The 20,552-nt window shown below is 39.9% G+C and overlaps 3 protein-coding genes across 8 annotated transcripts in view; all 3 read left to right on the plus strand.

The window, feature by feature from the left end:
- LOC108795461 (protocadherin gamma-A4-like) overlaps positions 1-20,552 on the plus strand; it is a 290,173-nt gene that overhangs the window by 206,416 nt on the left and 63,205 nt on the right. The window lies entirely within an intron of this gene.
- Positions 1,365-10,912, plus strand: LOC108795455 (protocadherin gamma-B1-like). The gene is made up of 2 exons (XM_018566699.1): positions 1,365-2,949; positions 8,411-10,912. The coding sequence occupies exons 1-2, from the start codon at positions 1,501-1,503 to the stop codon at positions 10,910-10,912; spliced, it is 3,951 nt and encodes a 1,316-aa protein (XP_018422201.1). The 5' UTR covers positions 1,365-1,500.
- Positions 13,959-19,378, plus strand: LOC108795456 (protocadherin gamma-B1-like). Its single transcript, XM_018566701.1, has 2 exons — positions 13,959-16,503; positions 19,339-19,378. Exons 1-2 carry the CDS (start codon positions 14,009-14,011, stop codon positions 19,376-19,378), a joined length of 2,535 nt encoding a protein of 844 aa, XP_018422203.1. The 5' UTR covers positions 13,959-14,008.

A 20,552-nucleotide genomic window follows, 5' to 3' on the forward strand; every position in this document is an offset into this window, starting at 1 on the left:
GAGGCGCACAGCATAACACCCAAGTGGGGGCTTTCCGAGGAGATCAAGGCAGATCCCAGCAAATTTCTTATATAAGTAACATATAATTACAATCATAGGATGGCTGCTATGAAGTAACCATCACATATAGCTTCTATAAATGTGGATTTCTTGCTTACCACCTGACTGAACTTCACATTGTATTATATAAGAAGGAGAACTAAATTGTAGGCATAAAGCGATGTTTCAAGCTTTTCAATAATCAGGATGACTAAATTGCAGGCACAGAGATGCTTCATGCTTTTCATTGAATGGGGTGACTAATTCAACCTGTAAATAAAATTAATACAGCTACTTGTGGCACCACTAATTAGGGCTTCATAAAGTTTCAAACAAACTGAAATACACAGTGCAAAACAGCAACTTATTTTCTTATTACTCCCAGATTCACTTTCTTTGTTCTACTTGCTATACAGCTGTAATCTGATTGGTTTACTACACTATTACTCTCCTTCCCTGTTGCTATGACCACCCTAAGCACGGAAAACCATCCTAGCATGGTCAGTTTGTGTCTCTCCATCTAACTTGTGGGCTTCAGGACATTGTGCCAACGCATGGCATACTCGGTTTGTTGCTGACAAGTCCCCTGCATAGCTGATACAAGTTTGTACTTTGCATATGCTGAAAGCAGGGTGTTTCTAGGGATGATAAACATCCCCTATCCCCGCCTACAGCCAGTTGACTACTTAGTATGTCCATTTAGTAAGTTTTAGTTAGCTCAATAGGGTCTTGAAACCCAAGTCTAAAAGTTCCTTGAGGAGGGTCATATTGGCAAAGCATTACCACCTTTATCTGAGGTTGAAAAGATCTATTTCCAGAGACACTCCACAGCCTGAAACTATCCCTGGAATTTAGCTACCTGCTAACATCTATGACTTGTACTATAAAACAATAAACAGGTAATTTTTTTATCGTAAGGTATACAATGAATGCTTCCATTTAAAACCAGAAAATACAGGTTGTCTTGACCCTTTCTGTTTTTCAGAAACTATTTCAAAAAATACATGGGGGGGGGGGGGGAGTATTTCGAGCACAGCAATTTGCTGGAATAAATCAGATAGGTTGGAGGAAAGACAATTGTAAGGCAATGATATCCTTTAAACAAGAGGGTGTACTTACTGTGAAATATATTTTAAAATAAATGGTTCACTATGATAGTTTCAGGCATTCTAAATACTACTAAATTGTACCTAAAATAACATAGAAATGTTGCAGTACCCCATTGCTACCTCATAGCGCCGCTGTTGAACCAATAAGGGATAGATGTGAGGGCTACATGACTCTGGGAGGAAGGCAGTATAACTGCAAGAGAAGATATAGAACATTTCTACATGAGATGAGAGTGCTTCACCTCTCATAAAGAAGAAGATATTCTGGAATTTTAACAAAATTAAGGATTACACATTCTACAAGGAATACCCCTTATATATTTCCAGCAACAGAAGGAACAGCTGTCTTAAAATGCATCAAGGAAAGACACCTCCTGGAATCAGATGGCAAGTAATGATTTCATTATTTTCCTGGCTGTGTCATTCAGTCTCTGCTCAGATTCATTATTCCATTGTAGAAGAAATGAGGAAAGGTTCAGTTGTTGGTGATTTAGTGAAAGATCTTGGAATGAGTGTGCAGGATATCACAGCAAGAAAAATCCGTATTGTGTCTGATGTTTCTGAAAAATATTTCAGTATCAATCTGGAGAGTGGAGACCTTTTTATTACTGAGAGGATAGACAGAGAGACATTGTGTGGGGCTGCAGATGATTGTGTCCTAACTTTTGATGCTGTGGCTGAGAATCCTTTAAATGTGTTTAATGTCAAGATTGAAATTCAAGATATAAATGACAATCCACCCAGATTTCTCTATGAATCAATTAGGCTAGAAATAAGGGAATATGCTTCACCAGGAGCAAAGTTTGTTTTGCAGAAAGCTGAAGATTTGGATATAGGAATTAATACACTAAAAAGCTACCGACTCAGTTCAAATGAACATTTTGTCTTAGGAGAAAGGATAAGCTCTGATGGCAGCATATTTCCTGAACTAGTTCTAGAAAAGCCTCTAGACCGAGAGAAACAAGATTACCATGAACTAATTTTATCAGCTGTCGATGGAGGAAAACCTGTACAAACAGGGAGCACACAGATTAAAATTGCAGTCATCGATATAAATGATAACAGTCCTATATTTGATCAGGAATTATATAAAATAAGTATTAAGGAAAATATACCATTGAATTCAACAGTTCTGAAGGTCAGGGCAACTGATGAAGATGAAGGTGTGAATGGACAGATTACGTATTCATTTAGTACCCTGGCAAATAAAGAGCCATCACTTTTTACCATTGATCAGCACACTGGCGAGATCAAAACATCAAAAGTCTTTCATGACGGAGACTCCTTAAAGCATAGAGTTGTGGTCATAGTAAAAGACAATGGTCACCCACCCCTCTCTGCTTCTGTGACTCTAAATCTGTTGATTGCTGATAATTTTCAGCAGATAATTCCTGAAATTAATAAACAGCCAAGCAAACCGGACTCTCAGTCAAACTTACAAATGTACCTGGTAATTGCCTTGGCATTGATTTCTTTTCTGTTTGTATTGACTGTGATAGTCACTGTTGTCTCCAAATGCAGAGAGTCCAAATCTTTGCCTTCCTTGGGACCCGTGAATACGCACTTATACCACACTGTAGATCCCAGATTCATTTCCCAGTTTAACAATGGAACACTACAGCTGCCATATACATACAATGTTTTTCCAACTTTGGATTCAATGGAAAAGGAATTTGCTTTCCTAAAAACTCAGCAGACTGTTCCGGTTGTTCCTGTAGATAGACTAATTGATGCTGATGATTCAGGAATAGGTCATGAAAACATAAGAGACCCTATACCTGATGACAGACTTTTTTTGCAGGTATGGTCAAACTATGCTATTTAAAAAATGTACTTATGCTAAATTTATGTTGTACATATGTTTGTTTTAAAGTCTGCATTGATTCATAGGGGTTAATGTTCTAAGGCTCCATTCACACGTGGTGTTAGCTTTTTCCCTAGAAAACACAAATCTTAACACACATGCGGATTTTGCATGTTTGCTGCTTTTACTATAGCCAGAACATGTGGAATCAGCCCATAAAATCAGGCTCAGACTTTTTTGCAGGATGCACGTTTTCGTACCGCACGGATGCCGCCATAGTGTGAACAATGCACATTTGAATGCATTGTTTTTATGTTTAGCGTGTTTCCACTCATGTGTGAATGGAGCCATAAGGCTAATAAGCTGGTCACTTTGCAAGGAAATTTTCCCATAACTTAGTTGATATGGGTAAAATTCACTTTGCAGGGAATACACTATCACATACAAGGACATTTTTTTTAATGCTTGCACATGATTGGTTGATGGAAGTTAACAGAACTTCACTTCATTCACTAAGCTAAAGGAAATTACTGAAATGAAAAAAACAGCCAAGCCTACCTGATGACAGTTTTATTTTGCAGGTAAATTCAAACTATGCTATTTAAGTGATTTGGATATGTTAAAAGAATGTTGTAGATATATTTGTTTTAAAGTATGCATTGATTCATAGGAGTTTGATTCATAGGATTTGAATTCATAGGAATTCATAGGAGTTGATTTTCTAAAGGCTAAAAGGGGGTTCAATTTGCAAGGGAAAGTGCACTTTGCAGGAGAATTTTCCCATAACTTAGTTGATATGGTTAAAATTCACTTTGCAGAGAATACACAATCACATACAAGGAACATTTTTAAAAAATGCTTGCACATGATTGGGTAATGGAAGTTAGCAGAACTTCACTTCATTCACTAAGCTAAAGGAAAATTCCCTTGCAAAGTCCCTTGCAAAGCGTTTGCCTTTAGTAAATCACCCCCATCTTTTTGGGGGATTAAGGGGGTGTTAAATAGTTACATAGTTGTTGAAGTTGAATGGAGACAAAGTTCCATCGAGTTCAACCTATTTGAGAGTGTGTGTGTGGGCTTGTGTTTATGTGTGTGTGCGTATGAGTTACCAAGTGTACCTGTACCCCTGTATATTTTGCTCCCTTAGAAAAGTATCTAAAAGGTTTTTGAATGTGTCAATGCTAATACAGTGATTTCATAAAGCAGTGGCGTCACAAGGGGGGTGCGGCCCGCACCCGGGTGACACCATGGAGCATTGGAGGGGTGACACCAAAATGACTGAGAGTCATTTTGGTGTCACCCCCTCTAAAAAGTCGGGCACTCGGTCATTGACCGAGAGCCCAACAGTGTCCGAAGAGAGGGGGGGGTCTCAGTGGCATACCTCATCCCGCCGGGTGAACGTCCCCTTCTCTCTCTGCTGGCGTCCATCACCAAGATGGCAGCCGGCAGGCGTCAATGAGATAACCGCGTGTGTGCGCGATGACGTCATGGCGGGGTGTCACCGGTCTCTGCTCCGGGTGACACCCGGCCTCGGGACCCCCCGGCATAAACGAATAGTTAAAGAAGAATTTTGATAATAGACTCTTGACAATAGAGCGCGGTTAATCGTTTTTTTGTAAACCGTTGTGACTATAAGATGTCCATTGTTTGTAGTCCATTATAAGACTCATGTTGCATCGCATATCTTCTTCATCTAGTTTTCTCATATTGCACAGGAGACCAAAATCCCTGTTGATATAAATGGCCACAGCCTGCAATGTGGTGAAGTTCCTCAGAAAAAAATATAAACATGGAGAAAAGTGATTTCTTTTTATTTTTTTAGCAAACATAGTTTTATTGAGGTTATTAAACATTGATACAAAAAAGATGAGCAGTATCAGCAGAATCATGTAATACAACATTAGGTACAAGGTATATATCACATATATTTGCAACGTGAGGAGATAGGATATCAACAATTAGGTGTGTAAAAGTGATTTTTTTATTGGTGTTTTGAGTTATAGCGGCACAACACTAGTGACTGACATTGTTTATTGAATAGACTATATTTTTTATACTTAACTCTAAGCAACTATTTTATGTGTATGGGAAATAATTTAAAGTTGTCATTCTAAATATGTATATATTAAATATAAGTGACCAGGCTTCTGCAACGGGTGTGGATAGAGGTTTGCATTTTAACAAAAAAATATACATTAAATTAGATGTTTAAAAAGAACACATATACAAACTGTTTTTTATCATGTCTGAAAATGTAGAGTTAAAGTACTATCTTGTTGAGTAAATAATTTTTTTTTAAGTGCTAATTGTTAAGAGCAGTAACCAAGAGCAACTAATCACAATTTCCTCAGGCTAGTACAGTTTAATTGCTTTCTAGTAAAGCTGGCCATACACCTTAAGCAGCATGAAGAGGGTAATCTCTGTTACCAGCTGTTGACTTCTGATAGCCTGCGCCTGCAGCTGCCAGAATACTTAAACAATAAACGCATCTGAGTGGCTGCAATCCCTGTTCGTCCGACAATCCTACCCATTCCTCCCCCCCTACCCCCACCCCGCGCGCTCCATCGACAAAAGTAATTTTACAAATATGAAATATGCTGTGCCAGGGTGGGCCTGCACCACCATGGCCACCAAAATTCAATAAGTGTATGGTCAACTTTGCTTTACATAAGAATCAGTACTTAAACTGGAAGACCCACCATTTGTTAATTAGCATAGAGTGTTAAAGGAGAACTATGAGGTGAGTGCTTTTCACTCACCTCACAGTTCTAGTCAACCTGTGACAATAAGACTGTCACAGGTCGGCTCAGTAGATCGGGAAATGAGCGAACACATGACGGCGTTCGCTCACTTCTCGATCCTGTCAAGGCTCTCTGACAGGGGAGGGAATCCAGCCCCTCCCCGTGACAGGGGAGGGGCTGGATTCCCCCCTCCCCGCTCCTATCCTCCAGCGCTGACTGGTGGAATGGACGGGGGAGGGGGCGGTACAACTGGCTCTGCCTCTAGATAGGCAGAGCCAGCTGTCACTCACGCAGCTGGGCGGATCCATTGTCAGGATCCGCGTCAGCTGCGGCGTCTCAGTATACTGAGCTTTGGGTGACGGGAGGACGCTAGTTTGTGTCCTCCCGTTACCCTAATGAGAACTATGGGGAAAAGCCCTAACCCCATAGTTCTCCTTTAATGCAGAGGGAAAGGGTTATAATCTCTGCCAGGTTTAATTTTGTTTGGCTGACTTCCTCTCACTTCTTTTCATGGTGTCAGAAAGTTGTGGAATTTTCCCTACTAGGACACAGCCAGCAATACTGAAGTAAGAGAATTTGTAAATCTTGCGGGGAAGAGTTATAGGAAGAGTTACAACAATACAGATTTTTGTATTGTTTTCTGACCTAGACGAAAAGGTTTTTATTAAAAGTAAGGAACCATTACAGTTTGACTTAAATGGACGTTTCACTAAATATATTAATCATAATATTGCACAGTAGTAGCATTGTTCAAATATACAAAAGTTTCAAAGTTTAACTGAACACGCTGAAGATAGAAGCTGATTGGTTACTAGTGGCAACTGCTCCAGATTCTGTCTTGTCCAGATTTGATAAATTCCTCCCAGAGAACCTTAATTATTTTACTGCTTATCTCACTGGGTGCACAAGGGGACCCTCCCAACAACAGTCAAAATCATTGGACCCTCCAAAGTGCAGAAACATCAAAAAATACACTTTTTGGGTAGCATGATGATATACTGCCTTTAGAATCATTATTCTGGTAACATTGTGTCAGTTTGATTTAAATAAAATGTCATCACTGTGATATTCCCCCCTTCCCATTACTCCCAACCCCATCTGATAAAAGGGATCCCTGGGGCCATGATATAACAGCACTGTTCTCTCATTGGAATCATGATATAATTTCCAGATCTTGTAATATCGCATAATTACTTTGTATGTATGAACATAACTGTTGGTTCAATCTCTAATTCATTCTCTAGTTCCATGCCTCTAAACTAACTTGTAAAATAGTTTGGTGCTGTCAGTACAGTATTGCAGCATTGAGGTCTTACTTTGGTTATTATTACTCTGAGATTCACTTTGTTCTAATTGCTGTATAGCTCTAATCAGATTGGTTTACTGCACTATTAGGCCTCTTTCACACAGCTGAGAGTCGGCCCGTACAGATCCGTGCAGTGTGCACGGCTGTATAGCCCTGTTGCCGAGAAGGACAGGTGGTGCGTGTAGTTGTACGCAGCAGCCTGTTCTTCTCTATGGGAGGACGCGGCCGTACGTTCACCCGAGGTGCACATCCGTGCGGGTGTGGGTGTCCGTACCTGTATGCAAACAAGATGGATCCTGTCTGCGCCCGAGCATGGACACCCACACCCGCACGGATGTGCAGATCAGGTGAGCGTACAGTGGCGTACGGCCACGTCCCCCCATGGGGAGGAACAGGATGCTGCGACCAATCACACGCAGCACCTGTCCTTCCTGGGAATGGCCCAATGCGGCCGTGCACGCCGCACGGATCTGTACGGGCCGACTCTTAGCTGTGTGAATGAGGCCTTACTCTCCTTTCCTGTTGCTATGACCACACTAAGCATTCTAGCATGGTCAGTGTGCCTTCTAACTTGGGGCTTGAGGACACAATGCTGATGCATGGCATACTCGGACTGCTACTGACACACCCCCTGCATAGCCAATGTCTGTGTGTACTTTGCCATATTCTGTAGGCAGGGAGTGTCTGGGAATATCAAGCATCCCCTATCCCCACCTACAGCAAGAGGACGATCTACTATTTACATGTAGTAAGTTTTAGGTGATATTTAGTTGGGTCTTGAACCCAAGGTTTCAAAATTCCTTGAAGAGGCGTATTGGCAAAGCGTTGACACCTCTTTTTGAAGTTTGAAAGGTCCATTTCAAGAGTCAAAACTTCACAGCCTGAAACTATCACTGAGCTACCTGCTAAAATCCATGACTTGTAGGATATAACAATAAACAGGTCAATTGCTTTTCTAAAAGTATACCATGAGTTCTTTAATTTAAAAACAGAAAATACAGGTTGTCTTGATCCTTTCTGTTATTCACCAACAATTTCAAGGAACACATGCAATATACATTGGGATAAATGCTTGTCCAAGACAGGAATTTGGTGGAATTGTATTAAGGAAATAACCTATCTCTTAAGTAAAAGGGTATGCTTACTGTGAAATATGTAAAAAAAAAAAAAAAAAATTGCTTCAGTCATTCTAAATCCTAAATGGTACCTATGAAAATAACATAGAAATGTTGCAGTACCCCATTTCTACCTCATAGCGCCGCTGTTAAACCAATAAGGGATAGATGTGAGGGCTACATGCCTCTATGAGAAAGGCAGTACAACTGCAAAAGAAGATATAGAACATTTCTGCATGAGGTGTGAGTGCTTCACCTCTAATAAGAAGATTTTCTGGAATTCTAACAAAATTAAGGATTACACGTTCTATGAGGAATTTACCTTATATTTTTCCAGCAACAGAAGGAACAGCTGTCTTAAAATGCATCAAGGAAAGACACCTCCTGGTATCAGATGGCAAGTAATGATTTCTTTATTTTCCTGGTTGTGCCATTCAGTCTCTGCTCAGATTCATTATTCCATTGTAGAAGAAATGAGGAAAGGTTCAGTTGTTGGTGATTTAGTGAAAGATCTTGGAATGAATGTGAAGGATGTCATAGCAAGAAAAATCCGTATTGTGTCTGATGTTTCTGAAAAATATTTCAGTATCAATCTGGAGAGTGGACACCTTTTTATTACAGAGAGGATAGACAGAGAGACATTGTGTGGGGCTGCAGCTGATTGTGTCCTGACCTTTGATGCTGTAGTTGAGAATCCTTTAAATGTTTTTAATGTTAAGATTGAAATTCAAGATATAAATGACAATCCACCAAGATTTCTCGATGAATCAATTAGGCTAGAAATAAGTGAATCTGCTTCACCAGGAGCAAAGTTTGTTTTGCAGAAAGCTGAAGATTTGGATATAGGAATAAATACATTGAAAGGCTACAGACTCAGTTCAAATAAGCACTTTGTCTTAGGTGAAAGGATCAGCTCTGATGACAGTATATTTCCTGAACTAGTTCTAGAAAAGCCTCTAGACCGAGAGACACAGAATTACTATGAACTAATTCTATCAGCTGTCGATGGAGGAAATCCTGTACAAACAGGCACTGCACTAATTAAGATTGCCATCACTGATTTTAATGATAATACTCCTATATTTACTCAGGGATTATATAAAATAAGTATTAAGGAAAATATACCATTTAATTCAACAGTACTGAAGGTCAGGGCAACTGATGAAGATGAAGGTGTGAATGCACAGATTGAATATTCATTTAGTACCGTGACAAATAACATTCTTCAGATGTTTGCAATTAATCGCAAAAATGGAGACATTACAACAAAGGGACATTTAGATTATGAAATGAAAAAACGATATGAAATATCAGTTCAAGCTAAGGATGGTGGGGGCCTAGCTGCCAATGCCAAAGTTTTATTAGAGATATTGGATGAGAATGACAATGTTCCTGAGATATCCCTCACCTCCCTGTCTTCTCCTATTCCTGAAGACACATCACCTGGAACTGTGGTGGCACTGATTGCAGTTCGTGATAAAGACTCAGGAGAAAATGGAGAAGTCCAGTGTCAAATTATTGGGGATATTCCATTTCAGTTAGTGTCATCAGCAAATAACTTTTATAAAATTGTTACAAAAGATGCTCTGGACAGAGAAAAAATGCCATCCTATAACATCACCATTCAAGCATCTGACAAGGGTTCACCTTCTATGTCTTCTGTAAAAGTCATCTATTTGGACTTGGCGGATGTTAATGACAATGCACCTGTTTTTGAGAAGCAGACTTACGCTGCATTTGTTCCAGAAAATAATTTACCAGGAACTTCCATATTCCATATTCAAGCAAAAGATATTGACAGTGAGGAAAATGCAAAACTGACTTACTTTGTAGTAAGTAATGACAAAGATCCCATATCCTTGCACGTATCCATTAATCCAGTGACTGGAGTCATTTACGCACAAAAGTCATATGATTATGAGCAACACAGAGAATTTACCATTCAAGTCATTGCTAAAGACAATGGTTCTCCATCACTGAACAGCAGCACAACTCTAAAAATTCATGTGGTAGACCAGAATGATAACCCACCAGTCATCTTATACCCACCAACAGACAGTGATGGCCCTGTCTTTGAGATGGTGCCTTGGTCCTCTGAACAAGGTTCCTTAGTATCTAAAGTGGTTGCAGTGGATGCAGATTCTGGACACAATGCTTGGTTATCTTATTTTTTGCAAGCTTCTGAGCCATCACTTTTTACCATTGATCAGCACACTGGGGAGATCAAAACATCAAAAGTCTTTAATGATGGAGATTCTTTAAAGTATAGAGTTGTGGCCGTAGTAAAAGACAATGGTCACCCACGGCTCTCTGCTTCTGTGACTCTAAATCTGGTGATTGGTGATAATTTTCAGCAGATAATTCCTGAAATGAACAAACAGCCAAGCAAACTGGACTCTCAGTCAAACTTACAAATGTACCTGGTAATTGCCTTGGCATTGATTTCTTTTCTGTTTTTATTGACTGTGATAGTTGCTGTTGTCTCCAAATGCAGAGAGTCCAAATCTTTGCCTTACTTTGGACCCGTGAATACGCACTTATACCATACTGTGGATCCCAGATTCCTTTCCCAGTTTAACAATGGAACATTACAGCTGCCATACACATACAATGTTTTTCCAACTCTGGATTCAATGGAAAAGGAATTTGCTTTCCTAAAAGCTCAGCAGACTGTTGCGGTTGTTCCTGTAGATAGACTAATTGATGCTGATGATTCAGGAATAGGTCATGAAAACATAAGAGACCCTATACCTGATGACAGACTTTTTTTGCAGGTATGTTCAAACTATGCTATTTAAGTAATTTACATATGTTAAATTAATGGTGTAGATATTTTTGTTTTAAAGTCTGCATTGGTTCATAGGGGTTAATGTTCTAAGACTCCATTCACACATGGCGTTTGCGTTTTCCATAGAAAACACAAATCTTAACACACGTGCGGATTTTGAATGTTTGCTGCTATTACTATAGCCAGAACGCATGGAATCCGCCCATAAAATCTGGCTCAGACTTTTTTGCAGGATGCACGTTTTCGTACCGCGCGGATGCAGCCAAAGTGTGAACAATGCACTTTGGAATGCATTGTTTTTATGTTTAGCGTGTTTCCACTCATGTGTGAATGGAGCCATAAGGCTAATCAGCTGTTTACTTTGCAAGGGAATTTTCACATAACTTAGTTGATATGGGTAAAATTCACTTTGCAGTGAATACACTATCACATACAAGGAAATTTTTTTTAAATGCTTGCACATGATTGGTTGATGGAAGTTAGCAGAACTTCACTTTATTCACTAAGCTAAAGGAAATTCCTGAAATGAAAAAAAACAGCCAAGTATAGCTGATGACAGTCTTATTTTGCAAGTATATTCAAACTATGCTATTTAAGTGATTTAGATATGTTAAAACAATGCTGTAGATATATTTTTTTTAAGTATGCGTTGATTCATAGGAGTTTGATTCATAGGAGTTGAATTCATAGGAGTTGATTTTCTAACGGCTAATAGGGTGTTCACTTTGCAAGGGAAAGTGCACTTTGCAAGATAATGTTCCCATAACTTAGTTGATATGGTTAAAATTCACTTTGCCGAGAATACACAATCACATACAAGGAAAATGGTTAAAAAATGCAAGCACATGATTGGGTAACGCAAGTTAGCAGAACTTCGCTTCATTCACTAAGCTAAAGGAAAATTCCCTTGCAAAGTCCCTTGCAAAGAGTTACCGAGTGTACCTTTACCCCTGCAGATTTTGCTCCCTTAGAAAAGTATCTAAAAGGTTTTTGAATGTGTCAATGCGATTACAGTGATTTAATAAAGCAGTGGCCTCACAAGAGAGGTCTGGGGGGTGCGGCCCACACCCAGGTGACACCATTGGAGGGGTGGCACCAAAATGACTGACAGTCATTTAGGTGTCACCCCCTCTAAAAAGTCGGGCACTCGGTCATGGACCTATATGAAAAGGTTTTTAATAAACGTAAGGAACCATTACAGTTTGACTTAAATGGACATTTGACTGAATATATTAATCATAATATTGCACAGTAGTAGCATTGTTCAAATATACAAAAGTTTCAAAGTTTAACTGAACACGCTGAAGATAGAAGCTGATTGATTACTAGTGGCAACTGCTCCAGATTCTGTCTTGTCCAGATTTGATAAATTCCTCCCAGAGAACCTTATTTTCTTTACTGCTTATCTCACTGGGTGCACAAGGGGACCCTCCCAACAACAGTCAAAATCATTGGGCTCTCCAATGTTCAGAAACATCAAAAGTTACACTTTTTGGGTACCATGATGTTATACTGCCTTTAGAATCATTATTCTGGTAACATTGTGCCACTTTGATTTAAATAACATGTCATCACTGTGATAGAATTCCATTACTCCCAACACCATCTGACAAAAGGGATTCCTGTGGCTATGATATAACAGCACTGTTCTCACCCTGGAATCATGATATCATTTCCAGATCTTGTAATATTGCATACTTGCTTTGTATGTGTTAACGTAGCTGTGGTTCTCTCTCTAGTTCATTCTCTTGTTCCATGCCTCTAAAGTAACTTGTAAAATAGTTTGGCGCTGTCAGTACAGTATTGCAGCATTGAGGTCTTACTTTGGTTATTATTACTCTGAGATTCACGTTGTTCTAATTGCTGTATAGCTGTAATCAGATTGGTTTACTACACTATTAGGCCTCATGTAAACGTATCGGGTTGTTGCCGGGAAGGACAGGTGCTGCGTGTAGTTGTACGCAGCAGCCTGTTCTTCTCTATGGGAGGACGCAGCCGTACGCTCACCCGAGCTGCACATCCGTGCATGTACGGGTGTCCGTACCTGTACGCAGACAAGATGGATCCTGTCTGCGTCCGAGCATGGACACCCGCACGGATGTGCAGATCAGGTGAGCGTATAGTGGCGTACGGCCGCGTCCTCCCATAGAGAGGAACAGGCTGCTGCGTACAATCACACGCAGCACCTGTCCTTCCTGGGAACGGCCCAATACGGCTGTGCACGCCGCACGGATCTATACGGGCTGACTTTTAGCTGTGTGAATGAGGCCTTACTCTCTTTTCCTGTTGCTATGACCACACTAAGCATTCTAGCATGGTCAGTTTGCCTTCTAACTTGGAGCTTCAGGAAACAATGCTGATGCATGGCATACTCGGACTGCTGCTGACACACCCCCTGCATAGCCAATGTGAGTGTGTACTTTGCCATATGCTGTAGGCAGGGAGAGTCTGGGGATGTCAATCATCCCGTATCCCCTCCTACAGCAAGAGGACTATCTACTATTTCCATGTAGTAAGTTTTAGGTGATTTAGGTTTCCAAATTCCTTGAAGAGGCGTATTGTCAAAGCGTTGACACCTCTTTTTGAAGTTTGATCCATTCGTCCATTTCAAGAGTCAAAACTTCACAGCCTGAAACTATCACTGAGCTACCTGCTAAAATCCATGACTTGTAGGATATAACAATAAACAGGTAATTTGCTTTTATAAAGATATGCCATGAATTCTTTAATTTAAAACCACAATATACAGGTTGTCTTGACCCTTTCTGTTATTCACCAACAATTTCAAGGAACACATGCAATATACATTGGGATAAATGCTTTTCCAAGACAGGAATTTGCTGGAATTGTTCAGATAGTTTTGAGTAAAGAAAATTGTTTTAAGGAAAAGGGTGTGCTTACTGTGAAATATGTAAAAAAAAACTTAATAGCTTCAGTCATTCTAAATAATCCTAAATGGTACCTTTGAAAATAACATATAAATGTTGCAGTACCCCATTTTTACCTCATAGCGCCGCTATTAAACCAATAAGGGATAGATGTGAGGGCTACATGCCTCTATGAGGAAGGCAGTACAACTGCAAGAGAAGATATAGAACATTTCTGCATGAGATGTGAGTGCTTCACCTCTAATAAGAAGATTTTCTGGAATTCTAACAAAATTAAGGATTACACATTCTACGAGGAATTCCCCTTATATATTTCCAGCAACAGAAGGAACAGCTGTCTTAAAATGCATCAAGGAAAGACACTTCCTGGTATCAGATGGCAAGTAATGATTTCATTATTTTCCTGGTTATGTCATTCAGTCTCTGCTCAGATTCATTATTCCATTGTAGAAGAAATGAGGAAAGGTTCAGTTGTTGGTGATTTAGTGAAAGATCTTGGAATGAGTGTGAAGGATGTCACAGCAAGAAAAATCCGTATAGTGTCTGGTGTTTCTGAAAAATATTTCAGTATCAATCTGGAGAGTGGAGACCTTTTTATTACAGAGAGGATAGACAGAGATACATTGTGTGGGGCTGCAGCTGATTGTGTCCTGACCTTTGATGCTGTAGTTGAGAATCCTTTAAATGTGTTTAATGTCAAGATTGAAATTCAAGATATAAATGACAATCCACCAAGATTTCTCGATGAATCAATTAGGCTAGAAATAAGTGAATCTGCTTCACCAGGAGCAAAGTTTGTTTTGCAGAAAGCTGAAGATTTGGATATAGGAATTAATGCACTCAAAAGCTACAGACTCAGTTCAAATGAACATTTTGTCTTAGGAGAAAGGATCAGCTCTGATGGCAGTATATTTCCTGAACTAGTTCTAGAAAAGCCTCTAGATCGAGAGACACAGAATTACCATGAACTAATTCTATCAGCTGTCGATGGAGGAAAACCTGTACAAACAGGCACTGCACTAATTAAGATTGCCATCACTGATTTTAATGATAATACACCTATATTTGCCCAAGATTTATATAAAATAAGTGTTAAGGAAAATACAGCATGGAATTCAACAGTTCTAAAGGTCAGGGCAACTGATGAAGATGAAGGTGTGAATGCACAGATTACATATTCATTTAGTACTTTGGCAAATAACATTCTCCAGATGTTTACAATTAATCGCAAGACTGGAGACATTACAACAAAGGGTCATTTAGATTATGAAATGAAAAAACATTATGATATATCTGTAAAAGCTATGGATGGTGGGGGCCTGGCTGCCCATGCCAAAGTTTTATTAGAGATATTGGATGAGAATGACAATGTTCCTGAGATATCCCTTACCTCCCTGTCTTCTCCCATTCCTGAAGACACATCACATGGAACTGTGGTGGCACTGATTGAAGTTCGTGATAAAGACTCAGGAGAAAATGGAGAAGTTCAGTGTCAAATTATTGGGGATATTCCATTTCAGTTAGTGTCATCAGCAAATAACTTTTATAAAATTGTTACAAAAGATGCTCTGGACAGAGAAAAAATGCCATCCTATAACATCACCATTCAAGCATCTGACAAGGGTTCACCTTCTATGTCTTCTGTAAAAGTCATCTATTTGGACGTGGCGGATGTTAATGACAATGCACCTGTTTTTGAGAAGCAGACATACACTGCATTTGTTCCAGAAAATAATTTACCAGGAGCTTCCATATTCCATATTCAAGCAAAAGATATTGACAGTGAGGAAAATGCAAAACTGACTTACTGTGTAGTAAGTAATGGCAAAGATCCCATATCCTTGTACATATCTATTAATCCAGTGACTGGAGTCATTTACGCACAAAAGTCATATGATTATGAGCAGCACAGAGAATTTAACATTCAAGTCATTGCTAAAGACAATGGTTCTCCATCACTGAACAGCAGCACAACTCTAAAAATTCATGTGGTAGACCAGAATGATAACCCACCAGTCATCTTATACCCACCAACAGACAGTGATCGCCCTGTCTTTGAGATGGTATCTTGGTCCTCTGAACAAGGTTCCTTAGTATCTAAAGTTGTTGCAGTGGATGCAGATTCTGGACACAATGCTTGGTTATCTTATTTTTTGCAAGCTTCTGAGCCATCACTTTTTACCATTGATCAGCACACTGGGGAGATCAAAACATCAAAAGTCTTTAATGATGGAGATTCGTTAAAGCATATAGTTGTGGTCATAGTAAAAGACAATGGTCACCCACCCCTCTCTGCTTCTGTGACTCTAAACCTGATGATTGCTGATAATTTTCAGCAGATAATTCCTGAAATGAACAAACAGCCAAGCAAACTAGACTCTCAGTCAAACTTACAAATGTACTTGGTAATTGCCTTGGCATTGATTTCTTTTTTGTTTTTATTGACTTTGATAGTTGCTGTCGTCTCCAAATGCAGAGAGTCCAAATCTTTGCCTTCGTTGGGACCCGTGAATACGCACCTATACCACACTGTAGATCCCAGATTCCTTTCCCAGTTTAACAATGGAACATTACAGCTGCCATACACATACAATGTTTTTCCAACTCTGGATTCAATGGAAAAGGAATTTGCTTTGCTAAAAACTCAGAAGAATGTTCCGGTTGTTCCTGTAGATAGACTAATTGATGCTGATGATTCAGGAATAGGTCGTGAGTACATAAGAGACCCTATACCTGATGACAGTCTTTTTTTGCAGGTATGTTCAAATTATGCTATTTAAGTGATTTACATATGCTAAATTAATGTTGTAGATATGTTTGTTTTAAAGTCCGCATTGATTCATAGGGGTTAATGTTCTAAGGTTCCATTCACACATGGCGTTTGCGTTTTCCCTAGAAAACACAAATCTTAACACACACACGGATTTTGCATGTTTGCTGCTATTACTATAGCCAGAACATGTGGAATCCGCCCATAAAATCGGGCTCAGATCTTTTTGCAGGACGCACGTTTTCGTACCGCGCGGATGCCGCCAAAGTTTGAACAATGCACATTGGAATGCATTGTTTTTTATGTTTAGCGTGTTTCCGCTCATGTGTGAGTGGAGCCATAAGGCTAATAAGCTGTTTACTTTGCAAGGAAATTTTCCCATAAGTTAGTTGATATGGGTAAAATTCACTTTGCAGGGAATACACTATCACATACAAGGAAATTAAAAAAAAATGTTTGCACATGATTGGTTGATGGAAGTTAGCAGAACTTCACTTCATTCACTAAGCTAAACGAAATTCCTGAAATGACAAAAACAGCCATGTATACCTCATGACAGTCTTATTTTGCAGGTATATTCAAACTATGCCATTTAAGTGATTTGGATATGTTAAAAGAATGTTGTAGATATATTTGTTTTAAAGTATGCATTGATTCATAGGAATTGAATTCATAGGAATTCATAGGAGTTGATTTTCTAAAGGCTAATAGGGTGTTCACTTTGCAAGGGAAAGTGCACTTTGCAAGATAATTTTCTCATAACTTAGTTGATATGGTTAAAATTCATTTTGCAGAGAATACACAATCACATACAAGGAACATTTTTAAAAAATGCTTGCACATGATTGGGTAATGGAAGTTAGCAGAACTTCACTTCATTCACTAAGCTAAAGGAAAATTCCCTTGCAAAGTCCCTTGCAAAGCGTTTGCCTTTAGTAAATCACCCCCATCGTTTTGGGGAATCAGAGGGGATGTTACATAGTTGTTGAAGTTGAATAGAGACAAAGTTCTATCAAGTTCAACCTATTTGAGAGTGCGTGTGTGTGGGCTTGTGTTTATGTGTGTGCATGTTTGCGTATGAGTTACCAAGCATACCTGTATCTCCGTATATTTTGCTCCCTTAGACAAGTATCTAAAAGGTTTTTTAATGTGTCAATGCTAATACAGTGATTTCATAAAGCAGTGGCATCACAAGGGGGGTACAGCCCGCACCCGGGTGACACCATTGGAGGGGTGACACCAAAATGACTGACAGTCCCTTTGGTGTCACCACCTCTAAAAAGTCAGACACTCGGTCATGGACCAAGAGCCCGACAGTGTCAGGAGGGAGGAGGAGACCCGGCGGCATACCTCATCCCTCCGGGTGAACGTCCCCTCCTCTCTCTGCCAGCGCCATCACCAAGATGACCGCCACAGGCGTCATGATGACCCCTCGTGTGCAATGATGTCATCACGCATGTTCGTGGTGACGTCACGCGCGATGACGCCACAGCGGGGTGTCACCTGGTCTCGTTTCTGGGTGACACCCGACATCGGGACGCCCCTGCATAAAGGAATAGTTTAGAGAAGAATGTTGATAATAGAATCTTGATAATAGAAAGCGGTCAGTCATTTTTTGTAAACCATTGTGACTATAAGATGTCCATTGTTTGTAGTCCATTATAAGACTCATGTTGTATCGCATATCTTCTTTAGTTTTCTCATATTGCACAGGAGACCAAAATCCCTGTTGATATAAATGGCCATAGCCTGCAATGTGGTGAAGTTTCTCAGAAAAAAATATAAACATAAAGAAAAGTGATTTATTTTTTTTATTGGTGTTTTGAGTTATAGCGGCACAACACTAGTGAATGGCATTGTTTATTGAATAGACTATATTATGTATACTTAACCCTAAGCAAGTATTTTATGTTTATGGGAAATAATTTCAAGTTGTCATTCTAAATACTGTATGTATATATTAAATATAAGTGACCAGGCTTCTGCACAGGGTGTGGATAGGAGTTTGCATTTTAACAAAATATACATTAAATGTGATGTTTAAAAAGAACACATATACAAACTGTTTTTTCTCATGTCTGAAAATGTAGAGTTAAAGAACTATCTTGTTGAGTAAATAATTCTTTTTTTTAAGTGCTAATTGTTAAGAGCAGTAACCAAGAGCAACTAGTCACAATTTCCTCAGGCTAGTACAGTTTAATTGCTTGCTAGTAAAGCTGGACATACACCTTACGCAGCATGAAGAGGGTAATCTCTGCTACCAGCTGTTGACTTCTGATAGCCAGCGCCTGCAGCTGCCAGAATACTTAAACAATAAATGCATCTGAGCGGCGGCATTCCCTGTTCGGCCGACAATCCACCATGGCCATCAAAATTCAATGAGTATATGGTCAACTTTGCTTTACATAAGAATCAGCACTTAAACTAGAAGACCCACCATTTGTTAATTAGCATAGAGTGTTAATGCAGAGTAAATGGGTTATAAGCTCTGCCAGGTTTAATTTTGTGTCAGTGTCCCCAATTGACTTACTTATTGTCATGGTGTCAGAAAGTTATGAAATTTTCCCTACTAGGACACAGGCAGCAACACTGAAGTAAGAGAATTTGTAACTCTTCCCCCGCTGGAGAGATTCCACTCACTTTCTGTTCCAATGGCCACATGGGTATTTTTGCATTGTTTTCTGACCTAGATGAAAAGGTTTAATTAAAAGTAAGGAACCATTACAGTTTGACTTAAATGGACGTTTCACTGAATATATTAATCATAATATTGCACAGTAGTAGCATTGTTCAAATATACAAAAGTTTCAAAGTTTAACTGAACACGCTGAAGATAGAAGCTGATTGGTTACTAGTGGCAACTGCTCCAGATTCTGTCTTGTCCAGATTTGATAAATTCTTCCCAGAGAACCTTAATTATTTTACTGCTTATCTCACTGGGTGCACAAGGGGACCCTCCCAAGAACAGTCAAAATCATTGGGCTCTCCAATGTGTAGAAACATCAAAAATTACACTTTTTGGGTAGCATGATGATATATTGCCTTTAGAATCATAAGATTATTCTGGTAACATTGTGTCACTTTGATTTAAATAACATGTCATCACTGTGCTAGAATACCATTACTCCCAACCCCATCTGATAAAAGGGATTCCTGGGGCTATGATATAACAGCACTGTTCTCTCCCTGCAATCATTTCCAGATCTTGTAATATCGCAGAATTACTTTGTATGTGTTAACATAGCTGTGGATCAATCTATGGTTCATTCTCTAGTTCCATGCCTCTAAAGCAGGGGTGCCCACAAGGTCGATCGCGATCTACCAGTGGTAGATCGCCATGTCCTCTCCTCCCGCCGCTTCTCTGGATCCCCGCTGCTCTCCCCAGCGGGGATCCGAGAAGAAGTGAAGGAACCGGCGGCGGGGGAGGGCGGAGGACGGAGCCGCTGTCACTAACTAATGCAGAGCAGTGAGGAGAGAGAGAGACGCTCGGCCAGGATCTGACAGCCGGCGCCTCTCTCTCCCCTCACTGCTCGTCCGTTCTGTCACAGCGCCCCCCCCCCGCGGCTCGTCGTATCCCCCGCTGCCTCTGCCCGGGAGAGCAGGGGGATCCAGAGAAGTTGCAGCCCCCCTGTGCGTGGACGAGCGGCAGAGGATCGGTACATGTCACTAGTATGTACCAATCCTCTGTGCAGGACAAACACTGGAGCGATCGGCTGATCACTCCAGTGTTTGTAAATAACTGGGGACACATAGTACTATGTGTCCCCAGTTATAAATGAATGAACAGGATGTGATTTACATCACCTCCTCTTCAGTCATAAGTTTCTCAATGGGGAAAAGCACTCTGTACAGAGGCTCCTCCCCATTCAGAAACTGCTTGATAGTAAAATATTTTCTGAATGAATGGGAAGCCTCTGTGCTTTCCATTCATTTAGAATAGAGGCTGCAGAAAAAGAGATTGAGGACTTTGTGTCCTCAATTTCTTTTTCTAT

This window comes from Nanorana parkeri, unplaced genomic scaffold (assembly GCF_000935625.1).
Source record: "Nanorana parkeri isolate BGI_ZX_2015 unplaced genomic scaffold, ASM93562v1 scaffold969, whole genome shotgun sequence".
NCBI lineage: Eukaryota > Metazoa > Chordata > Amphibia > Anura > Dicroglossidae > Nanorana > Nanorana parkeri.

What these genes read in the sequence shown, in the direction of transcription:
- LOC108795456 (XM_018566701.1), top strand. Translation starts at nt 14,009, where the DNA reads ATGAGATGTGAGTGCTTCACCTCTAATAAGAAGATTTTCTGGAATTCT. An exon ending in GATTCAGGAATAGGTCGTGA is followed by an intron (nt 16,504 to 19,338) that starts GTACATAAGAGA and finishes AATATTGCACAG; the next exon opens with TAGTAGCATTGTTCAAATAT.
- LOC108795455 (XM_018566699.1), top strand. Translation starts at nt 1,501, where the DNA reads ATGCATCAAGGAAAGACACCTCCTGGAATCAGATGGCAAGTAATGATT. An exon ending in ATGACAGACTTTTTTTGCAG is followed by an intron (nt 2,950 to 8,410) that starts GTATGGTCAAAC and finishes AACAAAATTAAG; the next exon opens with GATTACACGTTCTATGAGGA.